Source organism: Schistocerca serialis, chromosome 1 (assembly GCF_023864345.2).
Source record: "Schistocerca serialis cubense isolate TAMUIC-IGC-003099 chromosome 1, iqSchSeri2.2, whole genome shotgun sequence".
Lineage (NCBI taxonomy): Eukaryota > Metazoa > Arthropoda > Insecta > Orthoptera > Acrididae > Schistocerca > Schistocerca serialis.
In genome coordinates, this window is record NC_064638.1 from 1,197,979,730 (window position 1) to 1,198,005,888 (window position 26,159).

At 44.6% G+C, this 26,159-nt stretch overlaps 1 protein-coding gene across 2 annotated transcripts in view; it reads left to right on the forward strand.

Moving 5' to 3' along the window:
* LOC126418927 (rab GTPase-binding effector protein 1) overlaps positions 1-26,159 on the forward strand; it is a 200,376-nt gene that overhangs the window by 26,830 nt on the left and 147,387 nt on the right. For both annotated transcript variants that reach the window (XM_050085958.1, XM_050085966.1), the window contains exon 2: positions 20,298-20,423. In XM_050085958.1, the coding sequence (XP_049941915.1) occupies positions 20,298-20,423 (126 nt within the window). The remainder of the gene's footprint in view (positions 1-20,297; positions 20,424-26,159) is intronic.

A 26,159-nucleotide genomic window follows, 5' to 3' on the forward strand; every position in this document is an offset into this window, starting at 1 on the left:
CGAGGGCTCATTTTAAAGCTAACGTTTATGACCCCAAATCGTTCCCATCCCTGGCCACACCATGGGAGGAACGAAAGGCAATGCATGACAGTGACGTGTATTTGCCCAGGTATCTCGTCTGTACCAGAGCTGATGGTGCCTCGTTTCTATCCGTGAAGCCTCAGTTCTTTGTAGAGCATTTAGAGGACAAGTTTGGGGAGGTGGAGGGCTTATCCAAAATGTGCTCTGGGTCAGTTTTGATAAAAACGGCATCCTCTGCTCAGTCACGCAGGTTACTTGCTTGTGACAAGTTGGGGGATGTTAACGTTACCATCACCCCACATAAGAGTTTAAATATGGTCCAGGGTATTATTTTCCATCGGGACCTACTTTTGCAGTCCGATGACGAGCTGCGCGCCAATTTAGAGCGCTGTGGTGTACATTTCGTCCGGCGCGTTCATCGGGGTCCAAGGGACAATCGGGTAGCTACCGGTGCCTTCATCTTGGCCTTCGAAGGTGATACATTACCAGAGAAGGTCAAGGTGATGGTCTACCGATGTGACGTCAAACCCTATATCCCACCCCCTATGCGGTGCTTTAAGTGCTGGAAGTTTGGTCACATGTCCTCTTGCTGTACTTCTAGCCTCACATGTCGAGATTGTGGACGCCCATCTCATCCCGATACTCCATGTGCCCCGCCTCCCATCTGTGTCAACTGCGGGGAGCACCATTCACCTTGCTCGCCAGACTGCAGCATCTTCCAGAAAGAATGCAAAATCATGGAATATAAGACCCTGGACTGACTGACCTACACTGAGGCTAAGCGGGAATTTGAACGGCTACATCCCGTGTGCATGATGTCATCTTATGCCTCCACTGTCACTCCTGCTCCAGCTCCTTCAGCTGCACGTCATACCGTCAGCTCTCAGAGTCAGAGGACCTCACCTGCCCCCTTGACGATGGGGGCCGCTTCTCTCGCTGTTGCTCCCACACCATCTACCTCGGGAGCAGCACCCGATAAACCACTGGGGACACCAGTCCCCACTTCTAAGCCGGAGAAGCGTAAGTCTTCTTCGGCTTCTCTCGCTCGGAAGGGATCTCTTGGGTCACTCCCTTCCCAGGTTCCTACCAGCGGCACAGCAGACACCAACCAGTGGCTGAAGACGCCGCAGGTCGCTGGTCGACGGGCTTCGCGATCCTCTTCGGTCCCGGAGACTGACTCCAATAAGCCCTCTCAACAACGGCAACCAAAGGAACAGCGAGAGAAAACGACTTTGAAGACCCGTAAGACCAAGACCCCTGCGGTGGCATCTACTCCACCGCTACCTAAAAGCTCTGCGTCTGACGATGAGGTGGCGATCCTTGCGTCCGCTGAGGACCTCGATCTCGCCGGTCCCTCAGACGCAATGGATAGCACTTGCACGGGTGCTCCATCGGAGGCAGCAGGTGACCCAGCGGCGTAATCTGCCTTCCCAGTCCCGTCACGCCTTTCTCCGGCTTGGACAATACCATCCTCCAGTGGAACTGCAGCGGTTTCTTCCACCATCTAGCTGAGCTCCGCCAACTTATCAGCCTTCACCCTTTCTTCTGCATTGCTCTTCAGGAAACTTGGTTTCCAGCAATGCGAACCCCCGCCCTCCGTGGCTATCGGGGTTATTATAAGAACCTGGCAGCATATGAAAGGGTGTCTGGTGGCGTCTGCCTCTATGTCCTTCACTCTCTGCACAGCGAGTCTGTCCCTCTCCACATACCTTTAGAGGCTGTCGCTGTTCGGGTGTGGATGCAACAGGATGTTACCGTCTGCAGTCTTTACCTTCCACCGGATGGTGATGTCTCGCAACATGTCCTGGCTGCGTTGATAGCCCAATTGCCGCCACCTTTCTTGCTATTGGGCGATTTCAACACCCATAACCCTCTGTGGGGTGGGTCAGTGGAAACAGGTCGAGGCGCCACCGTTGATCATTTATTGTCGCAGCTCGATCTCTCGATTTTAAATGATGGTGCCTTCACACACTTCAGTGTGGCGCATGGCACATACTCCGCCATTGACTTTTCAATCTGTAGCCCTAGCCTCTTCCCGTCTGTCCAATGGAGTGTGCATGACGACCTGTGTGGTAGTGACCACTTTCTGATCTTTCTGTCACTACCACAGCGTCACTCTTCTGGGTGCCCTAGCAGATGGGCTATGAATAAGGCTGACTGGGACTTGTTCTCCTCCACTGCCGCTATTGAGCCTGTCTCTAATGATGACATTGATGCGGTGGTTCAATCGGTCACCATCGGCATCGTTACTGCCGCCGAATCTGCCATTCCCCATTCCTCTGGGTCCCCTTGGCGGCGGACTGTGCCTTGGTGGTCGCCTGAGATCGCTGCAGCGATTAAAGATCGCCGGCGGGCGCTACAGCATCACAAGCGACATCCGTGCATTGAACACCTCATCACCTTCAAATGGCTGCGAGCGCGGGCCCGCTGCCTTATCCGCCAAAGCAAACAAGAGTGCTGGGAGCGGTATGTGTCCACCATTGGCCTCCATGTCTCTCCATCGCAGGTCTGGGCCAAGATCCGACGCCTCTATGGCTATCGGACCCCTGTCAGCATCCCTGCGCTCTCACTGAATGGAGCAGTTTGTACAGACTCCGACGAAATTGCCAACAGCTTGGCAGAACATTTTGCTCTTAGTTCCACTTCTTCCAATTACCAGCTCCACTAAAGAGCGGATGGAACGTCAGAGCCTTTCGTTTCGCACCCACCACCCAGAATCTTACAATGCTCCATTCAGTGAGTGGGAATTTCGCAGTGCCCTAGCCGCTTGTCCTGATACCGCTCCTGGGCCAGATGGCATCCACTGTCAGATGCTGAAACACCTTTAAGTGGACTGCCAGCGGCGCCTCCTCGATCTTTACAACCGTCTTTGGGTTGAGGGGGAGTTTCCGTCGCGATGGCGGGAAAGCGTTGTCGTCTCCGTTTTGAAACCTGGAAAGAGCCCTCTGGAGGTGGACAGCTACCGTCCCATTAGCCTCACCAACGTTCTTTGCAAGTTGCTTGAACGGATGGTGAGCCGGCGCTTGAATTGGGTACTGGAGTCTCGGGGCCTTCTGGCTCCGTCTCAGGGTGGGTTTCGTAAAGGCCGCTCCGCCACCGACAATCTGGTGAGCCTGGAGTCGGCCATTTGTACTGCCTTTGCCTGCCGTCGGCACCTGGTCGCTGTCTTTTTCGACATGCGGAAGGCGTACGATACGACATGGCGTCATCACATCCTTTCTACGCTTCATGGATGGGGTCTTCGGGGCCCTCTGCCGATCTTTATCAGAAATTTTCTGTCGTATCGTACCTTCTGCGAGCAAGTCGCGGCCTCATATAGTTCCTCCCGCGTTCAGGTGACCGGTGTGCCCCAGGGTTCTGTTTTAAGTGTCTGCCTGTTTTTAATAGCCATTAACGGGCTCGCTGCGGCTGTGGGAAATTCTGTCTCCGCTTCCCTGTATGCTGACGACTTCTGTCTTTACTACAGCCCTACTGGCATTGCAGCTGTTGAACGTCAGCTACAGGGCGCTATCCGCAAGGCGCAGTCTTGGGCTGTAGCTCATGGGTTCCAGTTTTCGCCAGCCAAGACCTGCGTTACGCATTTCTGCCGGCGACGTACTGTCCACCCGGAGCCGCGGCTTTATCTTGCCGGCGAACTTCTTTCAGTGGTGGAATTACACAGGTTTTTGGGGGTGGTTTTCGATGCCCGGTTGTCTTGGCTGCCTCATATCCGGCAGCTCAAACAGGCGTGTTGGCGGCACCTCAATGCTCTGCGATGCTTGAGCCACACCTGCTGGGGCGCCAATCGATCTACCCTGTTACGGCTCTACCAGGCGTTAATCCAGTCTCGCCTGGATTATGGGAGCCTGGCTTATGGCTCAGCATCCCCATCTGCGTTGCGGGTGCTGGACCCAATCCTCGATAGCGGGATACACCTTGCCACTGGTGCTTTCCGCACCAGCCCTGTGGACAGCATACTAGTGGAGGCAGGTGTCCCTCCACTGCGGTTACGACGCCAACAATTACTTGCTGCTTATGCTGCCCATGTTTTTAGCTTGCCCGGGCATCCAAATTACCGTGTCCTGTTCCCGCAGTCAGTCGTCCATCTGCCAGACCGTCGGCCCCGGTCGGGTTGTCCGATCGCCGTACGCGTCAAGGAGCTTCTCTCCGGGCTTGGGTTTTTCCCTGTTCCACCTCCTTTCCGGGCACCTCTGTGTACACCCCCGTGGAGTGTGCCTCGCCCTTGCCTTCGGCTCAACTTGGCACAGGGCCCGAAGGACTCAGTACCTCCAGAGGCCTTCCGCCGCTGCTTTTATTCCATCCTGGCCACGCATCAGGGCTCTGGCATAGTTTACACTGACGGCTCGATGGTCGCTGGTCGAGTCGGTTATGCGCTAACTTTAGGGGACCATTCCGAACAACGTTCCTTGCCGGATGGCTGCAGCGTTTACACTGCTGAGCTAGTCGCCATCTTTCGTGCCCTAGAGTATATCCGCTCCTGCTCAGGTGAGTCCTTCATTATCTGTAGCGATTCCCTGAGCGGTTTATGAGCTCTCGACTAGTGTTTCCCTTGTTCCCGTCTGGTGCTGGCTATCCAGGAGTCCCTGCATACTCTTGCACGTTGCGGCTGCTCTGTGGTCTTCGTGTGGACCCCAGGCCATGTTGGGATACCTGGCAATGAGACTGTTGACCGCCTGGCGAAAGAGGCCACTAGTAAATCATCTCTGGAGATTGGCCTCCCGGAGACTGATTTGCGGGCAGTCTTACGCCGCGAAGTTCTTTCGGTTTGGGACGCTGAATGGCGCAATCTGCCCACACCCAACAAACTCCGTCCAATCAAGGCGACGCCGACTGTGTGGCGGTTGTCCATGCGGGTCTCCCGCAAGGAGTCTGTTCTCCTCTGCCGGCTGCGCATTGGGCGCACACGGCTTACGCACGGCCACTTATTGCGCCGTGAGTACGCACCTCTATGTCGCTGCGGCTCTGTTTTATCTGTGGTCCATATTTTATTGGAGTGTCCGCTTTTAGCTGTGCTCAGGCAGTCGTTCGCACTGCCTGACATGCTCCCTGCCCTTTTAACAGATGACTCTGCTACGGCTGACTTAGTTTTACGTTTTATTCGGGCAGGGGTTTTTTATCATTTAATCTAAGTGTTTCTGTTTTATCTTATTGTTTTGTGTTGATTCTGGCCTTTGGCCTCCGGTTTTAAACTGATTTTTAATGTGTTTTAAGTGGTTGGCTTTTCCTTTTTTATTTCTATGGTCGGCCAACCACCGTCACACTCTGTGTGATTTTAGTTCGTTTTGTCTGGTCTTTGTCTCAGTTTCTCTTGTTCTGTGTCGTCTGTGCTCTATTCTGTTAATTGTTTTTATTCTCTGTGGGTGTTTTTAGTACTTGGAAAAAGGGACCGATGACCGTAGCAGTCTGGTCCCTTTAATCCCACAAACCAACCAATACTGCCATCGCCTCCCTGAGTTGCAATCTCTTATTGGCTTTTACTCGGCAGCTTGTGTCATTCTCCAGGAATCTCATTTTACTAATGCTCACTCACTGACCCTTCGCGGGTTTTGTGCTTTCTGTCAGAACTGGGTCAGCCCTTTGAGGGCTTCCAGTGATGTTTCCATGTTGGTCTCTTATATCCTTCCTGACAGGCCACCTACATCTGTTGCCCTAACTGCCCATCTTCGGCGTCTCCCCCTTCCAGTCCTCCTCCTCGGAGATTTTAATTCCCATCACCCTTTGTGGACTGTGCTTCTACTAGTTGGGGACTCCTCATTGACCATTTTCTTGCGTACCATGACTTGTGCTTTCTTAATGGTGGTTCCCCTACTCATTTTACTGGTGCATAAGGCATTTTTCTGCCATTGATCTTCCGCCCTCTTCCCCTCCCCTTCTTCCTTCCCTACACTGATCGCCACACAATGACCTCTCTGATAGTGACTACTTCCCGTTGATTCTCTCATTCCCTTCCTGCCTCCCACTGACCAATTTACCACACTGGGCTTTCCATTGTGCTGATTGGTGTCTATGTATTACCATTTTCCACTTCACAGTTGCTGTCTGCTGTCAGCCAAGTCTGTGGTGGAGCACAGCCATTGCCACTGTCATTTGTGATTGTTCTTGCGCCATGCAACATCTTAAGTGGCACCTGTCCTCCGCCAGTCTTGTGACCTATAAACATCTTCGCCCCAAAGCCCATTACTTAGTCAAACAGAGCAAACAGGTGTGTTGGGAATGATTTGTCTCCTGTCTAGGTTTTTCTGTCCCTTTGTCAAGGGCCTTGCCCTTCCAGGTGGCCTTTGTACAGATACATCAATTCTCACAGAACACTTCCTCTTCCGGAAACAGCAGGCTGAAGCTTCCTGCTTACATTTTACCCCTTGTCAAGCGGAATCATACAATGAACCTTTTACTGAATGGGGTCTTATTATGGCCCTCCCTTCTTCCCAAGATTCAGCTCCTGGCCTTGATTCCACCCAAAACCAATTGATTCCACATCTCAGTCCTCTACAACACCACTATCTCCTCTAGGTGTTTAATCGTATTTGGCTCCAAGGCATTTTCCCCTCTCGGTGGAGGGACAGTGTTGTGGTTTGTTCCTTTTCTTAAGCCTGGCAAGGATTTATTGTTCCTTGATAGTTACCGGCCCATCAGCCTGACCAATATCCCTGCAAGTTACTAAAATGGATGGTGGCTTATCAACTCAATTGGATCCTTGGAATCTCGGGACCTTTTATCACCTTATGAGTACAGATTTCGGGAGAGACAATCCCTGATCGATCATCTGCTTCAATTGGAAACCGCAGTTCGACAGATATTTCTCAGTGCTGTCTTCTTGTCGCTGTTTGCTTCAATCTTAGTAAGGCCTACGACACAGCTTGGTGCCGTCACATCCTCCTCCTGCTCCATGAATGGGGTCTTTGGAGCCCTACCCTGACTTTTATTCCTGTTCCATTGGTTATTGAGAGTCTGGTTAGGTACTGTTCTCAGCTTCTCACAGACCCAGGGGAATGGTGCTCCACAGGGCTCTGTAAGAAAATGACCTCAGAAATGAAATATAAAATCATCGAAAAATGCAGTGTGGTGTGAGCATTGCTGGTTTAGCATGCACATACTGTCGATCAACTATTTGCTCTATCCTCAAGAACAAAGACAAGATTAAGGAGATAGATGCTTCAAAGGGAGTGGCAAGAGTATCTAATTAACAGTTTTGTATTGTGGACAATGTCAAAAGGTTGCTCCTTATGTGGATAAATGAAAAGCAATTGCAAGGTGATACTATTAATGAGAATTTATGAGAAGGCGAGAATGATTTTCACTGACCTTGTTAAGAAGATGCAAGGATCATCAGTGGCCAAAGAAGTGTTTAAGGGAAGCTGTAGGTGGTACGAGAAGTTTAAGAGAAGAATCGGCATCCATAGCATTGCGAGGCTCGGCGAAGCAACCAGCTCTGACACAAAGGCAGCAGAGAACTTCATCAGCAACTTCAAGATGCTTGTAGATTCTGAGGATTATCTGTCGAACAGGTTTTTAATTGTGACAATATGGGTCTATTTTGGAAAAAGATGCTTAAGTGTACCTTTACAGAAACAGAGGAGAATGCATTGCCCTGTCACAAGCCAGTGAAAGACCATCTCACACCGCTATTCTGTGCCAGTACAATCGGTGATTTGAAAATTAAACTGCTGCTTATTTACCATTCAGAAACTCCACAAGCCTTCAAGAAGTGTAAAGTCCAAAAGAGCAGGTTAAATGTGATGAGGAGGTCCAACAATAAGGCTTGGGTGATATGTGATCTTTTTTACGATTGGATCAATGAAGTGTTTGGTCCTTTGGTGAAAAAATATTTTCATGAGATGAATCTGCCACTCCAGGTCTTGCTTGTTATGGACAGCTCTCCTACCCATTCTCCAGGCCTACTAAGACCACCTCCTCGAAGAATTTCAATTCAAGATCCAACATCATTTTGTTAGACCATCCTACGGACCAGCAGATTATTTCTAATTTTAAGAAGCTCTACCTAAACTCTCAGAGTTTTGGAAATGTCACTTCAACATCATTGCTTGTGTCAAGATGATCAAAAAGGCATGGGAAGGGGTTACCAAAACAACGCTCACTTCTGCTTGGAAGAAGCTTTGGCCAGAGTGCGTTGCCAAATGTGACTCAAAGGCATTTGAGGCAGTACCTGTGGAGCCTGTAGTCAATGAGATTGTCTCTTTGGCCAAGAGCATAGGACAAGAAGTAGATAACAATGATATCGATGAGCTTGTGGAAGATCACAGCCAAGAAGTGACCACCAAAGAGCTTATGGAGTTGCAGTGTGTTTCACAGCAGGAAAATGTGGAGAGGAGTTTGGAGGAGGAGGGGGCAGTAATAGCAAAGCAGCACTTTTCTGGCACAGTAAGAGAAATGCTGAAAGCATGGGAATCAGTTGCATCGTATGTTGAAAACCATCGCCCCCAATAAATCTTAGCTACGTGCATTACAAATTTAATTGATGATAATGCAGTGTCGCATTTTCGCCAAGTGTCGAAACGTCGGCAGAAACAAATGGCTATAGATAACTTCCTAGTAAAAAAAAATTAGTTATGCATAACAAAGTACAAAATACTGCATGTACAATTTTCTTTGAATAATTGACATGAGTAAGATAAAACTTTTAGTACTTTTTCTGCAAGGAACACATTATCCTATATTACATTAATTTATACGGGGTAAATTGTTTCGCTGAGTGAGTGTTTCACAGTACGAGTAAGATTCTGGAACGATTATGCTTGCTGTGCGAGGTTCCACTGTATTCAGGCTAGCTCCCACTCGTTGGTCTCTGCGGAACGACAGCTCCAGGGTGCCATCTGGTGTGCTTCCACGTGGACACTCTCGCACAGTTTTCACTTCTCTCCCCTTAAATCGAGGGTAGTACATTTCTATCACCAAACTATGGTCCGTCCTGATCCAGAGTCCTACCTCAATGCCCAATGCCTGGCTGTGGTCCCCCTGTTTCATTTCTTGGGTGGTCTTTTTGACACCAAGTGTACTCGGTTGCCCCATATCTGTCATCTGAAGGTTGGCTGTTTGCATGAACTCAGTGTCCTTCATTTCCTTCCCACACCTCTTGGGGCGCAGATCATTCTACCCTTTTGTGCGTTTACTGGTCATTAGTTCTGTCTCGTCTGGAGTATGGATCAGCTGTCCCTTCCACAATGCTCTTCTTAGGCCCGGTTTTCCATCTTGGTATCCGTTTAGTGACAAATTCCTTTTGCACTAGCCCTGTCGATAGTCTTTTGGTTGATGCTGGGATCCCTCTCATTTTAATTCGGGGTCCCAGTTCCTGGATTCCTGTGCCATCGCTATCAGCTCTTCTCTTGCTCATCCTTCCTACTCTTATTCTTTTTGCAGCTTTGGGCTGTTGCCCGTCTGCTGCCTGCCCCCAGGTGGGTTTACTGGTTGAGCTCCACATCACTTCTGTTCACCATGACTGTCACCTTCACTCCTTGTCCTCTTTCCCATGTTCTCTCGTGACCACCACCTCCCCCCTCCCCGTCCTCCCCTTGGTTAGTTCCTCAGCCATGGCTACGAATGGGTCTTTTCCGAGGTCTGAAAGCCTCCATTGTTCTGATGTTGATCCATTGTTTGTTCTGAACACCATTTTGGATGCCGTTGGTTTTTGCACCAATGGCTCTGATCATGTAGGTTATGCGTTCGTCTTCTTTTGTCACTGAACACCATCTCTTGCCTGCCATGTGTGGGGTGTTTTTGCCGTGGAATTGATGGCCATCTGTCAGGCCATCTGTTTTATCAAACAGTCCTCCCTCTCTCGAGTTTTGTTATGTTGGACTCAATGAATGGCTTTAAGGCTATTGCTCGGTGTTTTTCCAGCCTCCCCTTCATCTCTGACAACCCTGATCTTGCTGCTGCTGCTGCTGCTGCTGATGCTTATTCAGTTGACATCCTTTTGGTTCTTGGCTTTGGGAAATGGGGGGGGGGGGGGTTGGCAAACACCATCACCACCACCACCACCACCACCACCACCACCACCACCCCTCCTGTCACCACATTCTCCCTTACCCCTCTGGGGGTGGATTTGTGGCTTTAAATCAAATGCCTTTTTGCTCAATCCTGGGCTGACTCCTGACTCTTGGGAGGCTATTCCCCTGTGTAATAAACTTCGTTCAATCAATGAGACTCCCACCGTGGGACATTCTTCCATCTGCCTCTCCTGGTGGGAATCTACCATTCTCTGCCATCTTCATATTGGGCATACTAGGTTGACCCATGGGTTTTTACTCTGCAATGAGCTGCCACCCCCCTACACCCCCCCCCCCCCCCCCCCGCCCCCCCTGCCCCCTTGTAGTTGCAGAGCTTCCCTCATGGTGATCCATATTTTGCTGGACTCTCCCTGCCTTTTGGCCCTTTGCACTAAATATGCCCTCCTACCTTTCTTGTCTCAACAGTTAGCGGCTGACTCTCGCATGATTACGTCTTTCCTCGGTTTTCTCTGCGAAAGTGGTTTATACTCTCAGGTATAAGTCATTGAATTTTTCTCTGTAGTTTGAGCCCCTCAGTTAGCATAGACTTTAGTTATATAAGCCTTGACCTTGCCTCAACACCTGCCAGCTTCTCCCTGCCCTTTCCCTACATTTATTCTGTTTCCCCATTTCTTGTGTCTTCTTCCCTTGGTGTTGTCTCTGTTCTATTGTGATAATGGTATGGTGTGGGTGTTGGGATGGGTCAGTGGCAGTGCTGGTATCCCACCGCCTGTAACATTTCTGGGGGCACCCTACTCTCCCTGTTTCTGCCTGTAGCATTCTCCTGCTTTATTTCTTCATTTGTTGTCCTCAGTGTTGATGCACTGCGTTGCTACACTGGCTGAAAAATGGGTTGTGGAAGTACAACACTGACTACTTTAAATGATGTAGCTGACAGGTGCACATTTGCGTTTCATAGTACTTTACTTTCACTGTTCGCACCCCCCCCACCCTCCCCCCCCCCCTCAAATAATACACAGTTATGTGGCCAGTGCACTGTCGTTTAACTATCGATAGGCCTCATTAATAGGTTGCAGGCGAACATTCACATACTGCTACAATAGTTACACGTATTTCGCAGTTAAGTTGATGCACTGTAGTTGATCTAACCAACACAGATTTCTCATCTGAAACTCGGCCATGGACTGACTGTCTCGGTACCAAAAATTGGGCCCTTATATATCCTCACAATAATAGATACTGAAACTACACATTGTTTGAAGTTAAATTTGCAGAAATTACAATTAAAACTTGACCCATTAAATTAACTGAATACATCGAAAAATTGGTTCTTTTTTAACAGTTTCTTCTACTGCGAGAGAAAGCCAAATTATTTGTTTAAATCATGAAAGTAACATATATAGTTACACAAACAATACTTTTGGCAAAACTGTTAATTACTTTGGAATTAATTAAGGGCTGGCTTTGCTAACATGTTTTCCAATAGAGCCAAATAGATACTTTAAGAACACTACAAGTTGTTCCTCCAAATGTTTATAATTACTACAGAATTTATATTTGTTTATACATCAACGGTAGAATTTAAGTTATGAAACCGTTACTGATTTCATTCTATAACAGAAGGTACTAACGAGGAATAGTCAAAATAAATTAGAAAATCAATTACACACATAAAACTAAGCACAAAATTAGATCTGGTGTTATATTCTTTAAAACTGAGGACCAACCTTTCTCTTTTATCGAAATGCAGATTATTCTCATGTACGTTCATGGTAATTAGTTAAGAACAACATGAATTTTAAGGAGGCAGATGGCAAAACAGGAGGGGAAGTAAAATTATCCCAGCTTGCTTCATCACATCACCCCCTCAGTGGATTGACTAGATAGATATTACAAATAGGTAACTGGGCAATTCAGTGACTACAAGTGACCCCAGAAATTGGGTTTAAAATCTACACACAAAAAAATATTAGATAAGAAATAGTACATATACTTTTCAAATTTATACAGGGTGTACGTTAAGTCCAGGAACACTTTCAACTATTTATTGCACAAGAACCAAACATTGTACAGATGTCATACATATGTCATTTGGAAGATAAGCCTTGAAAGTTTTTATTCATGTATACTGCCACAGCGAAATTAGGTGATTTTCCGACAGTCAGTGCTATTCGCAAACATGGTGAGTTCAGGTGCAGAACGAGCTTTCTGTGTGTTGGTGTTCATGAAATGGGCTCCCTGATGACCAGATCTCACTCCGTGTGGGGACACATTAAAGATCTAGTGTATGTACCACCTCTACCACATGATGTAGCAGAGCTGCACGGGAGAGAATACGGGAAGTGACTGTCACAGTCGACGATGCCATGCTGGGACAGGTATGGCAAGAATTTCATTACCGTATTGACGTCTACGGGGCCACTCATGGTACAAGTATCAAAAGTTTGTAAAAAAAAAAAAAAGAAATTGAGTTTCCCTTCAAAACACAATATGTATGACATCTGTACAGTGTTTAGTTCTTGTGCAATAAATAATTGAAAGTGTTCCTGGACTTTATGTACACCCTGAATATGAACGGGGCATATGAAATCCCCATACAGCATATTTACATACAATATATTGTACAATTGCACAAAATATCCACAAGTTATACTTTTAACAAAAAATTAAGCATCTGCATCATAAGTGATGTCCTTTTTGGGTAAGCGAAGATTACATTTTAAGATACATATCACTTTGTACAAGTCCTGCCTGACTAAACAAAATAAATCCTCATAGGTTGCAAAAAAAAACTAAATTACACTGCGCATTGCAGTTCACTTTCAGGCAGAAAATTTCACTTGCTCAGTTTAGTATTTTCCACAAGCATTTTCACACTTTTAATGAGCTTTTACACAATTTCTCTCTCACTAAGCTGTCCACACCTTCAATAGGTCCAAGTGGCAGTTAGTAAGGAAATGCACTGGTATCACTTCCCTTGGAGGCGGTTATTCTCTGCCACAGTACATGAAAAAATATCAGACACAGACAAAATACCGTACTTTAGTACACGTACTGTTACTTCTAACTTAAGTCTAAAAGAAATGTTTCACTAATGGCAAATGATAGACATTACATCATAAATAGATACATTACATAGTTCTCATAACATTACAACAGTTAACACTAAAATTGACTATAGTATAAAAGGTGTGGGTTAGAAAAAAATTTTAAAATCACTGTTAAACAAAAATCTGCTGCTCTGGTTGATCTGCCCTCCACCCCACCTTCTCCCGAGGTTGAGTCTTTTAAGCACTGATGAGAAGAATCATACATGGAAGTGGACACGATTCAGCAGCAAAGTAATTCATATTTTCTTTTCCTCTTCACTGCTTTCTCATATCCAAGTCTGCCATTCCTTCAATGAAACTTTAATGGCTACCATTGCCATTGGGCTGAGCTCTGTCAATTAACGGCTTGTTACTCTGCAGTTGGTGTTGATTTCGGGAGACAAGGTTCTCAGAAACCCAACTCCCTTCTATTAAAAATTAAGTTGTAGAAATTTGTTAATGTTGAGAGGGTGTTTGGAGGAATCTGCATGCTCATTTGCTCTGAAACTCCCATTGCACAGGTGCCACTAACCACTGCATTAGAACCTGTGGTCGTTGGTGTCTGTGTTAGAGTAATAGTATATGAATATCTACTCATCTCCAGACAGATTTGTACCCACATCACAAGCTGGTGGAGCTATTGAAACAGCTGTCTCCCCACTTCTTCCTATTCAGGGACTTCAGTGCTCACAATCCTCTGTGGGTCAGAGAAACTGCATGTAATGGAGCGGAAGAAATAGAGCAATTAATTTCAGAACTGGAAGTCTGCCTATTTAATACTGATGTAGCAGTACATTTCAGTATGGCCCATGCAACATACTCAGCCATAGATAGCACAAGTCTGCAGCCTGAGCATGTCATCTTTGGTCCAGTGGTACGTCCATGGTAACCTCTGTGATAGTGACCACTTCCCTGTCACTTCCGCTTTCTCAGACCACCAACCAGTGGAACATGCACCACACTGATTACTTTGAAAAGCCAATTGGCAAGCTTTCACCTCCAAAGCAGCTTTAGAAAGCACTGAAGATGGGGGCATTTAGGCAGTGGTAGAAGATACTGTTGACAAGATTATACAAGCAGCTGAAGCAACAATATCTTATTCTTCAGGACCTCCCCTTTGTAAACCTATGCCATGGTGGTCTGAAGAAACAGCTGCAAAGTCAAGGCACTTCATTGACACAAATGCCATCCTTCTATTGTACATTTATTAGCATTCAAGAGACTTTGAGTGAAGGCATGGTTTTTAATTTAAAAAAAAAAAAGTGTTGAGAACAATATGTATCATCTATGACGGCCAGCACACTATTGTCTCAAATATGGACTAATTACTGCTGCATTTGTGGCCACACAATGTCTACAGTGGTTCCTGGCATCTCCCTTAGTGGTGACATTTGTACTGATCTCAAGGTCATTGCTGAATGTTTCATGGCACACTTCACTGGAGGACCCGCATGCAATAACTACCATACTATTTTCCTGGCCCAGAACACTGGTGGAGTGAAACTGCATAATCTTCCGTGCACAAGCCTTGAATCATACAGTATTCCATTTACTGAATAAGCGTTCCTCACAACTTCAGCAGTGTGTCAAGACACAGCCTCTGGACCCAATAAAATTGACAATTGAATTATGAAACACCTTAGTAATGACAGCATAAAATACATCTTCGGGTTTTTCAGTATCATTTGGTGAGAAGGGGAGTTCCCCCCCCCCCCCCCTCACTCCTAATTGTGCAGAGGGCACTATTATTCCTATCCTGAAACAAGGAAAAAACCTTCAGACTTTGGCTAATTATTGACTAGTTTCTCTAATGAATAGGCCACGTAACTTAATCGAAATAATAATCATCTGACAACTGTGTGTGTGTGTGTGTGTGTGTGTGTGTGTGTGTGTGTGTGTGTGTGTGTGTGTGTGTGTGTGTGTGTGTGTGTTGGGGGGGGGGGGGGGTTTGCTTGGAAGCCAGAGGACATTAATTGCAGTTTCAAAGGAGTTTGATCATTACTGTCCATAGCAGACCACCTGATTTATCTGGAATCTGCAGTGTGCAATGCTTTTGTGCATTTCCAATCACTGTGTTCCTTGACCTGCAGAATGTGTACAGTACCACTTAGCATCATCACATCCTGTTTGTACTGCACGAATGGTGCGTATGGGGCTGCTTTCCTATTTTTATCCAGAATTTCCATCCTTCAGCAACCCAATACATACAGGAAACTGGAGTCCCATAGGGATCAGTTTTGGGCGTAACCCTCTTCGCTATCGCCATCACTGTCAATGTTATCATGACTTAGTGTGTGACAGTCATTGTATGTGGATGACCTTTGACTGTATTGCAGCTTTACGTTATTGCGAACTGCGGAGCACCAACTTCAGAGGGGCATACACAAAGTACATAACTGGATCCCGACCAATGGAAAATTCGTGTTGTGCAGTTTTGTTGGAACACAACTGTACATCCATGCCCAGAACTTGATCTCTGTAATCAGTTTCTTTAAGTTATTGAAACTTTCACATTTTTGCCAATATGTTAACATAGTTACCATAAGTACACCAGCTCAAGGCAAATTGCACGAGGAATCTTAATATCCTCAGATTTTTTAGTAGCATGTCTTGAGTCTCAGACAGCACAGTTGTTCTGTTATCCTACAAAACTCAAATTGTCTAGAATGTTCTTCAGACTGATGACAAACAGTTGTGACCTGGTGACATGGTACATCGTCATCCATAAAAATTCCATTGTTTGGGAACATAAGCAGATGGTCTCCAAGTAAGTTATTTTTTCAGTTGAACCAGAGGACCCAGTCCATTCCATGTAAATGCAGCCCACACCATTATGGAACCAACACTAGCTTGCACAGTACCTTGTTGTCAACTTGAGTCCATGGCTTTGGGGGGTCTGCATCACACTTGAACCCTACCTTTAGCTCTTAGCAACTGAAATTCAGACTCATCTCACCAGGCTATGATTTTCCAGTCATCTAGGATCCAACCAATATGGTCACGAGTCCAGGAGAGGTGTTGCAGGTGATGTCATGCTCTTAGCAAAGGCACTCGTCTTGGTCATCTGTTGCCTTAGTCCATTAACAACAAATTTCACCACACTGTCCTAATGGATATATTTGTTTTACGTCCCACACTGATTTCTGCATTATTTCATCCAGATTTGTTGTCTGTTACCACTGACAATTCTACAAAAATACTGCTGGTCTCAGTCATTCAGTGAAGGCCGTTGATGATTTTGCAATCTGTTGCATTTCTCCACGGATTTGTCTCCTTGAGCAGCATTCAGCGATCTCTCAATTGTCTTTACTCATTGAGCATCGACAGTGGCTTTCACTTTTCCACTGACGAAACTGTTTGTATGAATTTCTGGCGGCACAGTTGGTTTCTTCCTCTGCTTTACATCTTGGGCCTGTTGCTCTTTCATTTGTTGACATTACGAAATTTGTGGGGCTTATGCTCAATATGAAACTTTCTTGGTCTTCTCATGTGTCTTACCTGGCCGCTCACTGTACACAGTCCCTTAGTGTCCTACATGTTCTCAGCAGTACTTCCTGGGGAGCGGTTCGGACCACCCTCATCCGTTTGTACCGATTCCTTGCTTATTCAAAATTAGACTATGAGTGTTCTGTTTATGCATGTCCACGTCTATCTCTCTTATGCCATCTCAATACTATCCACCATCATGGCATCCATTTGGCAACTGGAGTTTTTTACACTAGCTCGGTTGAGGGTCTGTGTGCAGAAGCTGGCGAACTACCGCTGTCATACCACAGTGACTTTCTCCTCAGCAGATATGCATGCTGTTTGTCTCCAATGCCTTGTCACCCATACTATGCCTCCTCCTTCAATTACCACTTTGATTGCCAGTATGGGGTGTGTCCCTCTTTCTGTTACTTCCTGGAGTTTGCTTTTGGCTCTTGCTCCGGCAACTAAACTTCACACTACTTGCCATTTCCGCGATGGGTTTGAACTCTTCACCACCTTGGCTTCGTGCGGCGGCATGTGTTCACCTTGACCTTCATTTGCTAAGGACACTACTCCAGCCTTTTTCACGACCTTCGCACAGAACTTCACGGTAGTATCTTGGTTTACACTGATGGCTCTCAGACTGACCATGGTGTCGGGTGTGCCTTCATCGTTGGCACCGACATTTTTTGATATCATGTTCCAGAACACTGCTCAGAATTTGCGACAGAGCTCTTTGCCCTGTATCAGATTACACAGTACATCCAGCGACACAGGCTTTTCAAGTATGTCATCTGCTCCGACTCTCTTAGTGCCCTTCAGAGTCTCTTTTGTGCTGTACATCATTCATACCTTTGTGGAATGGGTCCAGGAAAGCTGTCAATTGCTCACTCATGATGGAGGCACTGTGATGTTTGTTTATGTGGGTTCCTGCTCACAAAGGTCTGATGGGAAACAAGGCCGCTGACAATGCTGGCAAGGCTGCAGTCCTCATATCTTGGCCCACTAGTTTTTCCTTTCCCTCTGATGATTTCTGTGTTGTCATGCAGGTGGTGTCACTTTGGCGTCACCACTGGTCTTCCCTTCAAAGAAACAAGCTCTGGGGAGTTAAACCTCTCCCATCTACTTGGATGACCTCCTCTTGGCCCACTCACTGTGAGGAGATCATTATAGCTAGGTAGCATATTGGGCAGTGTCTTTTTAGCCATCGTCATTTGTTAAGTGATGCTCCCCCACCACTTTGTGCTCATTGCCCTCAACCTTTGACGGTTCGCCATTTCCTGACGGGAACTCTGTTTTTAACCACTTAATGTTCTCATTTATGTTTGCTGTCTGAGTTGTCCGATGTTTTAGTGAACGATGTGCCTTCTGTTGACTGTGCTTTACTTTTTATCCATCGTAGCAATGTGATGAAGGACATTTAATATTTAGTTCAGGGCCTCTGTTTCTCTATGGCATATTTTATGGACCTTTCTCAAAGTCCCTGTTTTAAGCTGGCTTTCCTTCTGTTGACTGAACTTTCTGTGTAGTTGTTTTTAACTCCTTGTGTGTGTGTGTGTGTGTGTGTGTGTGTGTGTGTGTGTGTGTGTTTTCGAAGATTCTGTCATGGGTGTGTATGACCCAAGTTGCTTTTTGTACCCAAAAACAAGAACAAGTAAGTCTTGTCAGGCTGCCAGTACCCCATTCTCCCTCTCCATTTACTGCACCACTTCAGATTGTTATTCTGGTCAGAACTTCCAGTGGTAGTGACCATGTGTGCACAAGATGTGCTTTGGTGTGTGAAGGTGTGTGCATTTTCTTTGCTGATCAAAGTGTTGGCTGAAAGCTGTAATGTGTAACATCTTTTTGTTGTGCCTGTCTGCAACTCAGCGGGTTATCTTTATGGTGAGTGGCAATCTATCCGTTTCCTAATAGTGTCCAAATTATATGTACAGTTGACATTGTTAGTTTAGTTTATGACTCATCATCTGTTTACAGTATTATGACTTGTATCAATTATAAAATGCCTGTATTAGAAAGTTTCATTTAGTTTCCTGTAAAATGCATATTCCTTATATACAAGGTTGTGCTATCTTAGCAACGAAACGTTGTTGCTGCCCTTTGACAAGGAATGTGATGTTTTACGTGGTGATTAAACAATTGATACCTGAAGATCTACTTCTACCTACATGACTATTCTGCAATTCACAGTTAGGTAGCGGGCTGAAGCACTTTCAGATTATTTCTCTGCCATTTCACTCATGAGCTGTGTGAAGGAAAAACAGACTTAAATCCTTCTGCACGAGTTCTGATTTCTCTTGGTGTATTATGATGATCATTTCTCCCTGTGTAGGTGTATGCCAACAAAATATTTTCGCATTTGGAGCAGAAAGTTGGTGGTTGAAATTGCATTTAAGATCTCATTGCATTGAAAAACTCCACAGTTTAATGATTGTTACCCCAACTCACATATCATATTCACGACACTCTCTCACGTATTTTGTGATAATACAAAATGTGCTCCCCTTCTTTGAACCCATACTGTGCTGCAGTAAGCCCACTCCCTAAAGAGGAGGGGCAAGCATATTGCAGCAGTCTCTTTAGTGGATGTGTTGCATCTTGAACTGTTCTACCAATAAAATGCAGTTTTTGCTTTGCTTTTGCCACAACATTACCTATTTGTTCGTTCCAATTCAAGTTATTTTTAATTGTAATCCCTAAGTATTTTGATGAATTGATGGCTGTTGGATTTGTGTGTGTACTGTGTAACCAAAATTCAGTGGATTCCTTTTTGTGCTCATCTGGCTGACCTCACAGTTTTCATTATTTAGAGTCAGTTGCTTGCAACTACTGAAATTTGCCATGATCACTTACATCTTCTCAAAGCTGACGTAAATAAATTAACAATTACAAATCTGAAACGTCTCCCAAAAAATAAGAACAGGAAGTGCTGTCATTTAACATCTTACTAACACACAATTTGAAAGGACTTTGAGCAAAATTGATTTGATTCTGGAGTTTAAAAAGGAAACAAGAGGTCAACTTCTTCTTGAGGTGTCCAGGTCCAAAGAATGTCAGTAGTCACCACTGAAAAACTCTTAAAGTCCAAAAATGTCACACTGAGTAGGGCTTGTCGCCAGAAGTGTGGCATTAGAGTCAGATATCGGCAAGCAGCGGGCAGGGCAGCAGCAGCAGTGGCAACTTTGGAAATGAATAGCAGTCTTTAGCTGGTGGATGAACTGCCAGTTGTGGGCCTAGTGAGATCTTACTGATTGATGGCTTGGTGTTTTCACTAGTATCTCCCTCTGACGGCCCACACTGTGCCTTCTTGTTGCGGTCTGAATGTTGGCTGCTGTAGTGTGGAGTCGTGGGAGTTTAAGTGCTGTGGCTCATAGTTGGTCGGACTGCCGCACTTGGTGGATGGCGTGCCACAGCAGTTCACCTACAGTTACTGCATCCCTTGTAGACAGTATGTCTACCCTTATAATACTTGACATGGTTCTTGGGACTGTATTCTAGATTCATAGTGAAGTTCATCATTCTGATTGTTTAATGACAGCATTAGCAGTGAAGCCTAAGATCTCCTGTGGTACTACTTTCCGCACTCTGAATTTTGCATTGTGCTTGCACTTGCCCCACTTGTGGAATTCATGAAGCAAGATGATACAATGGTTATATGTTGACTGATTTAATATTGGTAAATACTGATTGAACTGAATTGTCATGTGATGTTAGATTTCCCACATTTATTAAAATTAAATATTACTCTTTACAGGTGTGATGTCAAGGGTTGCAGAATTAATGGAAAGGATAAAAGAGCTTGAAACAGAGAAGCAGCAAGCAAAAGAAGAATTTGGTATACAGAGAGCCAAACTGAAGGAGCTTTACTTGCAGAAAGAGGGTTTGTACATGTCTCAATTTCTTTGCCCCAATTTCTCAAAGTTCTTGCGCAACTGCTGAGTCATGTATCAGAGACCTGCCTCACACTATCCCCTCCTTGCCTCATGCATCCTTTCTTATCTGTTCCCCATCTCCAGCTTCCCAGGCAACTCCTGTTAATAATTGATAATAAATAACTTGACTTGCTGTGACTGCCAGATTGTGTGTTTGGATGTCTGTGTGATTGTGTGTGACTGTAACTATTTTTACTAGAGAAAGACCAAGAGCTCAAAAGCTTGTGTGAATACTATTTCCTGTAATGTGTTTCTGTGCACCATGCATCATCAGTTATTTTGCTCCCCCAATAGCAAAACTCCTTTACTACTTTAAGTATCTCATGTGGATACCTATAATTAAACATAAGATTACTGTAGAACTGCAATTTGCTTTCCAAAGACTGTGCATCTCGCAAATGCGAATTAAAGTTGGATCCAAGATCCAAAAAAGTAAAGAAACTGAAAAAAACAACACAAGTTACGGAATTTACCTCACAAACTGTGAGCTGCTCAGAGCAAAAGCAGCAATACAGCACTAAAAGAGTTGAAACTTACTTGATTGATTCGGCGAAAACTGTGCCAGGCTGCCACCAACCTCACAACTCCAGAATGAGATTTTCACTTTGCAGCGGAATGTGCACTGATATGAAACTTCCTGGCAGATTAAAACTGTGTGTCGAACCGAGACTCGAACTCAGGACCTTTGTCTTTCGCAGGCAAGGTCCTGAGTTTGAGTCTCGGTCCGGCACACAGTTTTAATCTCCCAGGAAGTTTCATATCAGCGCACACTCCACTGCAGAGTGAAAATCTCATTCTGGAAACATCCCCCAGGCTTTGGCTAAGCCATGTCTCCGCAATATCCTTTCTTCCAGGAGTGCTAGTTCCGCAAGGTTCGCAGGAGAGCTTTTGTGAAGTTTGGAAGGTAGTAGACGAGAAGTAAAGCTGTGAGGGTGGGGCATGAGTTGTACTTGGTAGAGCACTTGCCCACGAAGGCAAAGGTCCCGAGTTCGAGTCTCGGTCCAGCACACAGTTTTAATCTGCCAGGAAGTTTCAAGTTTTAACCTCACAACTGATTAATTTTCCTCTCCGCTCCCAGAAACCCAGAAAACTATAGTTTGGAGGAGAGGGTATACAACTTTTGCCCTGTTTTACATATTTTTCCAGCCAGGAATTTCCATTATTGGTTTGCTGAAAATTTTGTTTACTTTGCCGTTAATTTGGTTCTGTAAATGGTGACATTTTGTTATGATGGAGAAGTCTACCTTTATTTCGTTTATCATTGCCACAGAAACCTTTTAATGCCTTAGTCTCAGCAGCACTAATACAAGCATTAGCCTCCTACCGGAGAAGTTCAGTAAGTGGTGACATTTTGTTGTGAAGTAACGATGTTGGAATTTGATTAGGAAATTCTCAACCATAGTGAAACCTTGTGCTAAACTCCTGTAGGGAAATTTTCTCCATAGGTTATGTGCTTTTAATTTATTACTTCTGTAAAATGGTAATAATTAACATTTTCAGACTTGAAAAGATAATTTCTTAAAGTGTTGCTGGAGACAAAATAACTCTTCAATTTATGAAAGTGAGCATACCTTTTTCTTCTAGTTTTCTTTCTTTTGCCCAGCTTTAGCTCATTAACTGTCTATTTACTTCTCTTCCAGACACAATGAGCAAATTAAACAAGTTGTATAATGTTGACAGCATGTTCAGATATCATGCAGTTTCAGATATACCATAATTTCCCAAGGTAGCCACTTGCTATACCTGGGATTATTTAACTGCTGAGTCACACAACCAGACTCAATCTGAACCCTCCGATTAAGAGGAGAAGCCACAATTCTCTGTAGAAACTCGTGATGGTTAACCAACAATGTGTGACAAGCAGCTACATTGTACAAAATGTTGACATGGTCTTGTAACGACATAGGATGCAACACTTACGAAATGTGCCACCAAGTAATTTATTGTTAAATCTTAAACAGTACAGTGATACCCTATTTACACTACCCTGTTTTACGCAAGTCCGAAGGTAAATGATTCATCTGTTTGACCGCCGCTCACCTCTATTCCCCCCACTTTGCCCACACACTGTGTGGTTTATGAGAGATTGAGATGTGTTTCGTGTGGAATCGTTTTATCCATGGAGTTCTCTTCATTGATAGTTTCTATGTCAGAACTGATTCATCTGCATCAAACAAGAAAAGAAAATCATAATATTTGGAACTAAACGTAATATTATCAAAGACTTCATTGCGAAAATTAAATTATGTGAATTGATAAATAGTTTGATCTACTGGTATCAACAGTCAGAACAATTATAAAAGGTAAAGGAGAACTTCCTGAAGATGTGAAAAACGCTCAGTCTCTGAATTCAGGTATCATTTGTAGACATCATGGTTTTATCATTCACATGGAAACAATCCCCCCCCATGAACCATGGACCTTGCCGTTGGTGGGGAATCTTGCGTGCCTCAGCGATACAGATAGCTGTACCGTAGGTGCAACCACAACAGAGGGGTATCTGTTGAGAGGCCAGACAAACGTGTGGTTCCTGAAGAGGGGCAGCAGACTTTTCAGCAGTTGCAAGGGCAACAGTCTGGATGATTGACTGATCTGGCCTTGTAACAATAACCAAAACGGCCTTGCTGAGCTGGTACTGCGAACGGCTCAAAGCAAGGGGAAACTACAGCCGTAATTTTTCCCGAGGGCATGCAGCTTTACTGTATGATTAAATGATGATGGCGTCCTCTTGGGTAAAATATTCCGGAGGTAAAATAGTCCCCCATTCGCATCTCCGGACGGGGACTACTCAAGAGGATGTCGTTATCAGGAGAAAGAAAACTGGCGTTCTACGGATCAGAGCGTGGAATGTCAGATCCCTTAATTGGGCAGGTAGGTTAGAAAATTTAAAAAGGGAAATGGATAGGTTGAAGTTAGATATAGTGGGAATTAGTGAAGTTCGGTGGCAGGAGGAACAAGACTTTTGGTCAGGTGACTACAGGGTTATAAACACAAAATCAAATAGGGGTAATGCAGGAGTAGGTTTAATAATGAATAGGAAAATAGGAAGGCGGGTAAGCTACTACAAACAGCACAGTGAACGCATTATTGGGGCCAAGATAGATACGAAGCCCACACCTACTACAGTAGTAGAAGTTTATATGCCCACTAGCTCTGCAGATGACGAAGAAATTGAAGAAATGTATGATGAAATAAAAGAAATTATTCAGATTGTGAAGGGAGATGAAAATTTAATAGTCATGGGTGACTGGAATTCGAGTGTAGGAAAAGGGAGAGAAGGAAACATAGTAGGTGAATATGGATTGGGGCTAAGAAATGAAAGAGGAAGCCGCCTGATAGAATTTCGCACAGAGCACAACATAATCATAACTAACACTTGGTTTAAGAATCATGAAAGAAGGTTGTATACATGGAAGAACCCTGGAGATACTAAAAGGTATCAGATAGATTATATAATGGTAAGACAGAGATTTAGGAACCAGGTTTTAAATTGTAAGACATTTCCAGGGGCAGATGTGGACTCTGACCACAATTTATTGGTTATGACCTTTAGATTAAAACTGAAGAAACTGCAAAAAGGTGGGAATTTAAGGAGATGGGACCTGGATAAACTGAAAGAACCAGAGGTTGTACAGAGTTTCAGGGAGAGCATAAGGGAACAATTGACAGGAATGGGGGAAAGAAATACAGTAGAAGAAGAGTGGGTAGCTTTGCGTGATGAAGTAGCGAAGGCAGCAGAGGATCAAGTAAGTAACAAGACGAGAGCTAGTAGAAATCCTTGGGTAACAGAAGAAATATTGAATTTAATTGATGAAAGGAGAAAATATAAAAATGCAGTAAATGAAGCAGGCAAAAAGGAATACAAACGTCTCAAAAATGAGATCGAAAGGAAGTGCAAAATGGCTAAGCAGGGATGGCTAGAGGACAAATGTAAGGATGTAGAGGCTTATCTCACTAGGGGTAAGATAGATACTGCCTACAGGAAAATTAAAGAGACCTTTGGAGATAAGAGAATCACTTGCATGAACATCAAGAGCTCAGATGGAAACCCAGTTCTAAGCAAAGAAGGGAAAGCAGAAAGGTGGAAGGAGTATATAGAGGGTCTGTACAAGGGTGATGTACTTGAGGACAATATTATGGAAATGGAAGAGGATGTAGATGAAGATGAAATGGGAGATATGATACTGCGTGAAGAGTTTGACAGAGCACTGAAAGACCTGAGTCGAAACAAGGCCCCCAGAGTAGACAACATTCTATTGGAACTACTGACGGCCTTGGGAGAGCCAGTCCTGACAATACTCTACCATCTGGTGAGCAAGATGTATGAAACAGGCGAAATACCCTCAGACTTCAAGAAGAATACAATAATTCCAATCCCAAAGAAAGCAGGTGTTGACAGATGTGAAAATTACCGAACTATCAGTTTAATAAGTCACAGCTGCAAAATACTAACACGAATTCTTTACAGATGAATGGAAAAACTAGTAGAAGCCAACCTCGCGGAAGATCAGTTTGGATTCCGTAGAAACACTGGAACACGTGAGGCAATACTGACCTTACGACTTATCTTAGAAGAAAGATTAAGGAAAGGCAAACCTACATTTCTAGCATTTGTAGACTTAGAGAAAGCTTTTGACAATGTTGACTGGAATACTCTCTTTCAAATTCTAAAGGTGGCAGGGGTAAAATACAGGGAGCGAAAGGCTATTTACAATTTGTACAGAAACCAGATGGCAGTTATAAAGAGTCGAGGGGTATTAAAGGGAAGCAGTGGTTGGGAAGGGAGTAAGACAGGGTTGTAGCCTCTCTCCGATGTTGTTCAATCTGCATATTGAGCAAGCAGTAAAGGAAACAAAAGAAAAATTCGGAGTAGGTATTAAAATTCATGGAGAAGAAATAAAAACTTTGAGGTTCGCCGATGACATTGTAATTCTGTCAGAGACAGCAAAGGACTTGGAAGAGCAGTTGAATGGAATGGACAGTGTTTTGAAAGGAGGATATAAGATGAACATCAACAAAAGCAAAACAAGGATAATGGAATGTAGTCTAATTAAGTCGGGTGATGCTGAGGGAATTAGATTAGGAAATGAGGCACTTAAAGTAGTAAAGGAGTTTTGCTATTTGGGTAGCAAAATAACTGATGATGGTCGAAGTAGAGAGGATATAAAATGTAGGCTGGCAATGGCAAGGAAAGCGTTTCTGAAGAAGAGAAATTTGTTAACATCCAGTATTGATTTAAGTGTCAGGAAGTCATTTCTGAAAGTATTCGTATGGTGTGTAGCCATGTATGGAAGTGAAACACGGACGATAAATAGTTTGGACAAGAAGAGAATAGAAGCTTTCGAAATGTGGTGCTACAGAAGAATGCTGAAGATTAGATGGGTAGATCACATAACTAATGAGGAAGTATTGAATAGGATTGGGGAGAAGAGAAGTTTGTGGCACAACTTGACCAGAAGAAGGGATCGGTTGGTAGGACATGTTCTGAGGCATCAAGGGATCACCAATTTAGTATTGGAGGGCAGCGTAGAGGGTAAAAATCGTAGAGGGAGACCGAGAGATGAATACACTAAGCAGATTCAGAAGGATGTAGGTCGCAGTAGGTACTGGGAGATGAAAAAGCTTGCACAGGATAGAGTAGCATGGAGAGCTGCATCAAACCAGTCTCAGGACTGAAGACCACA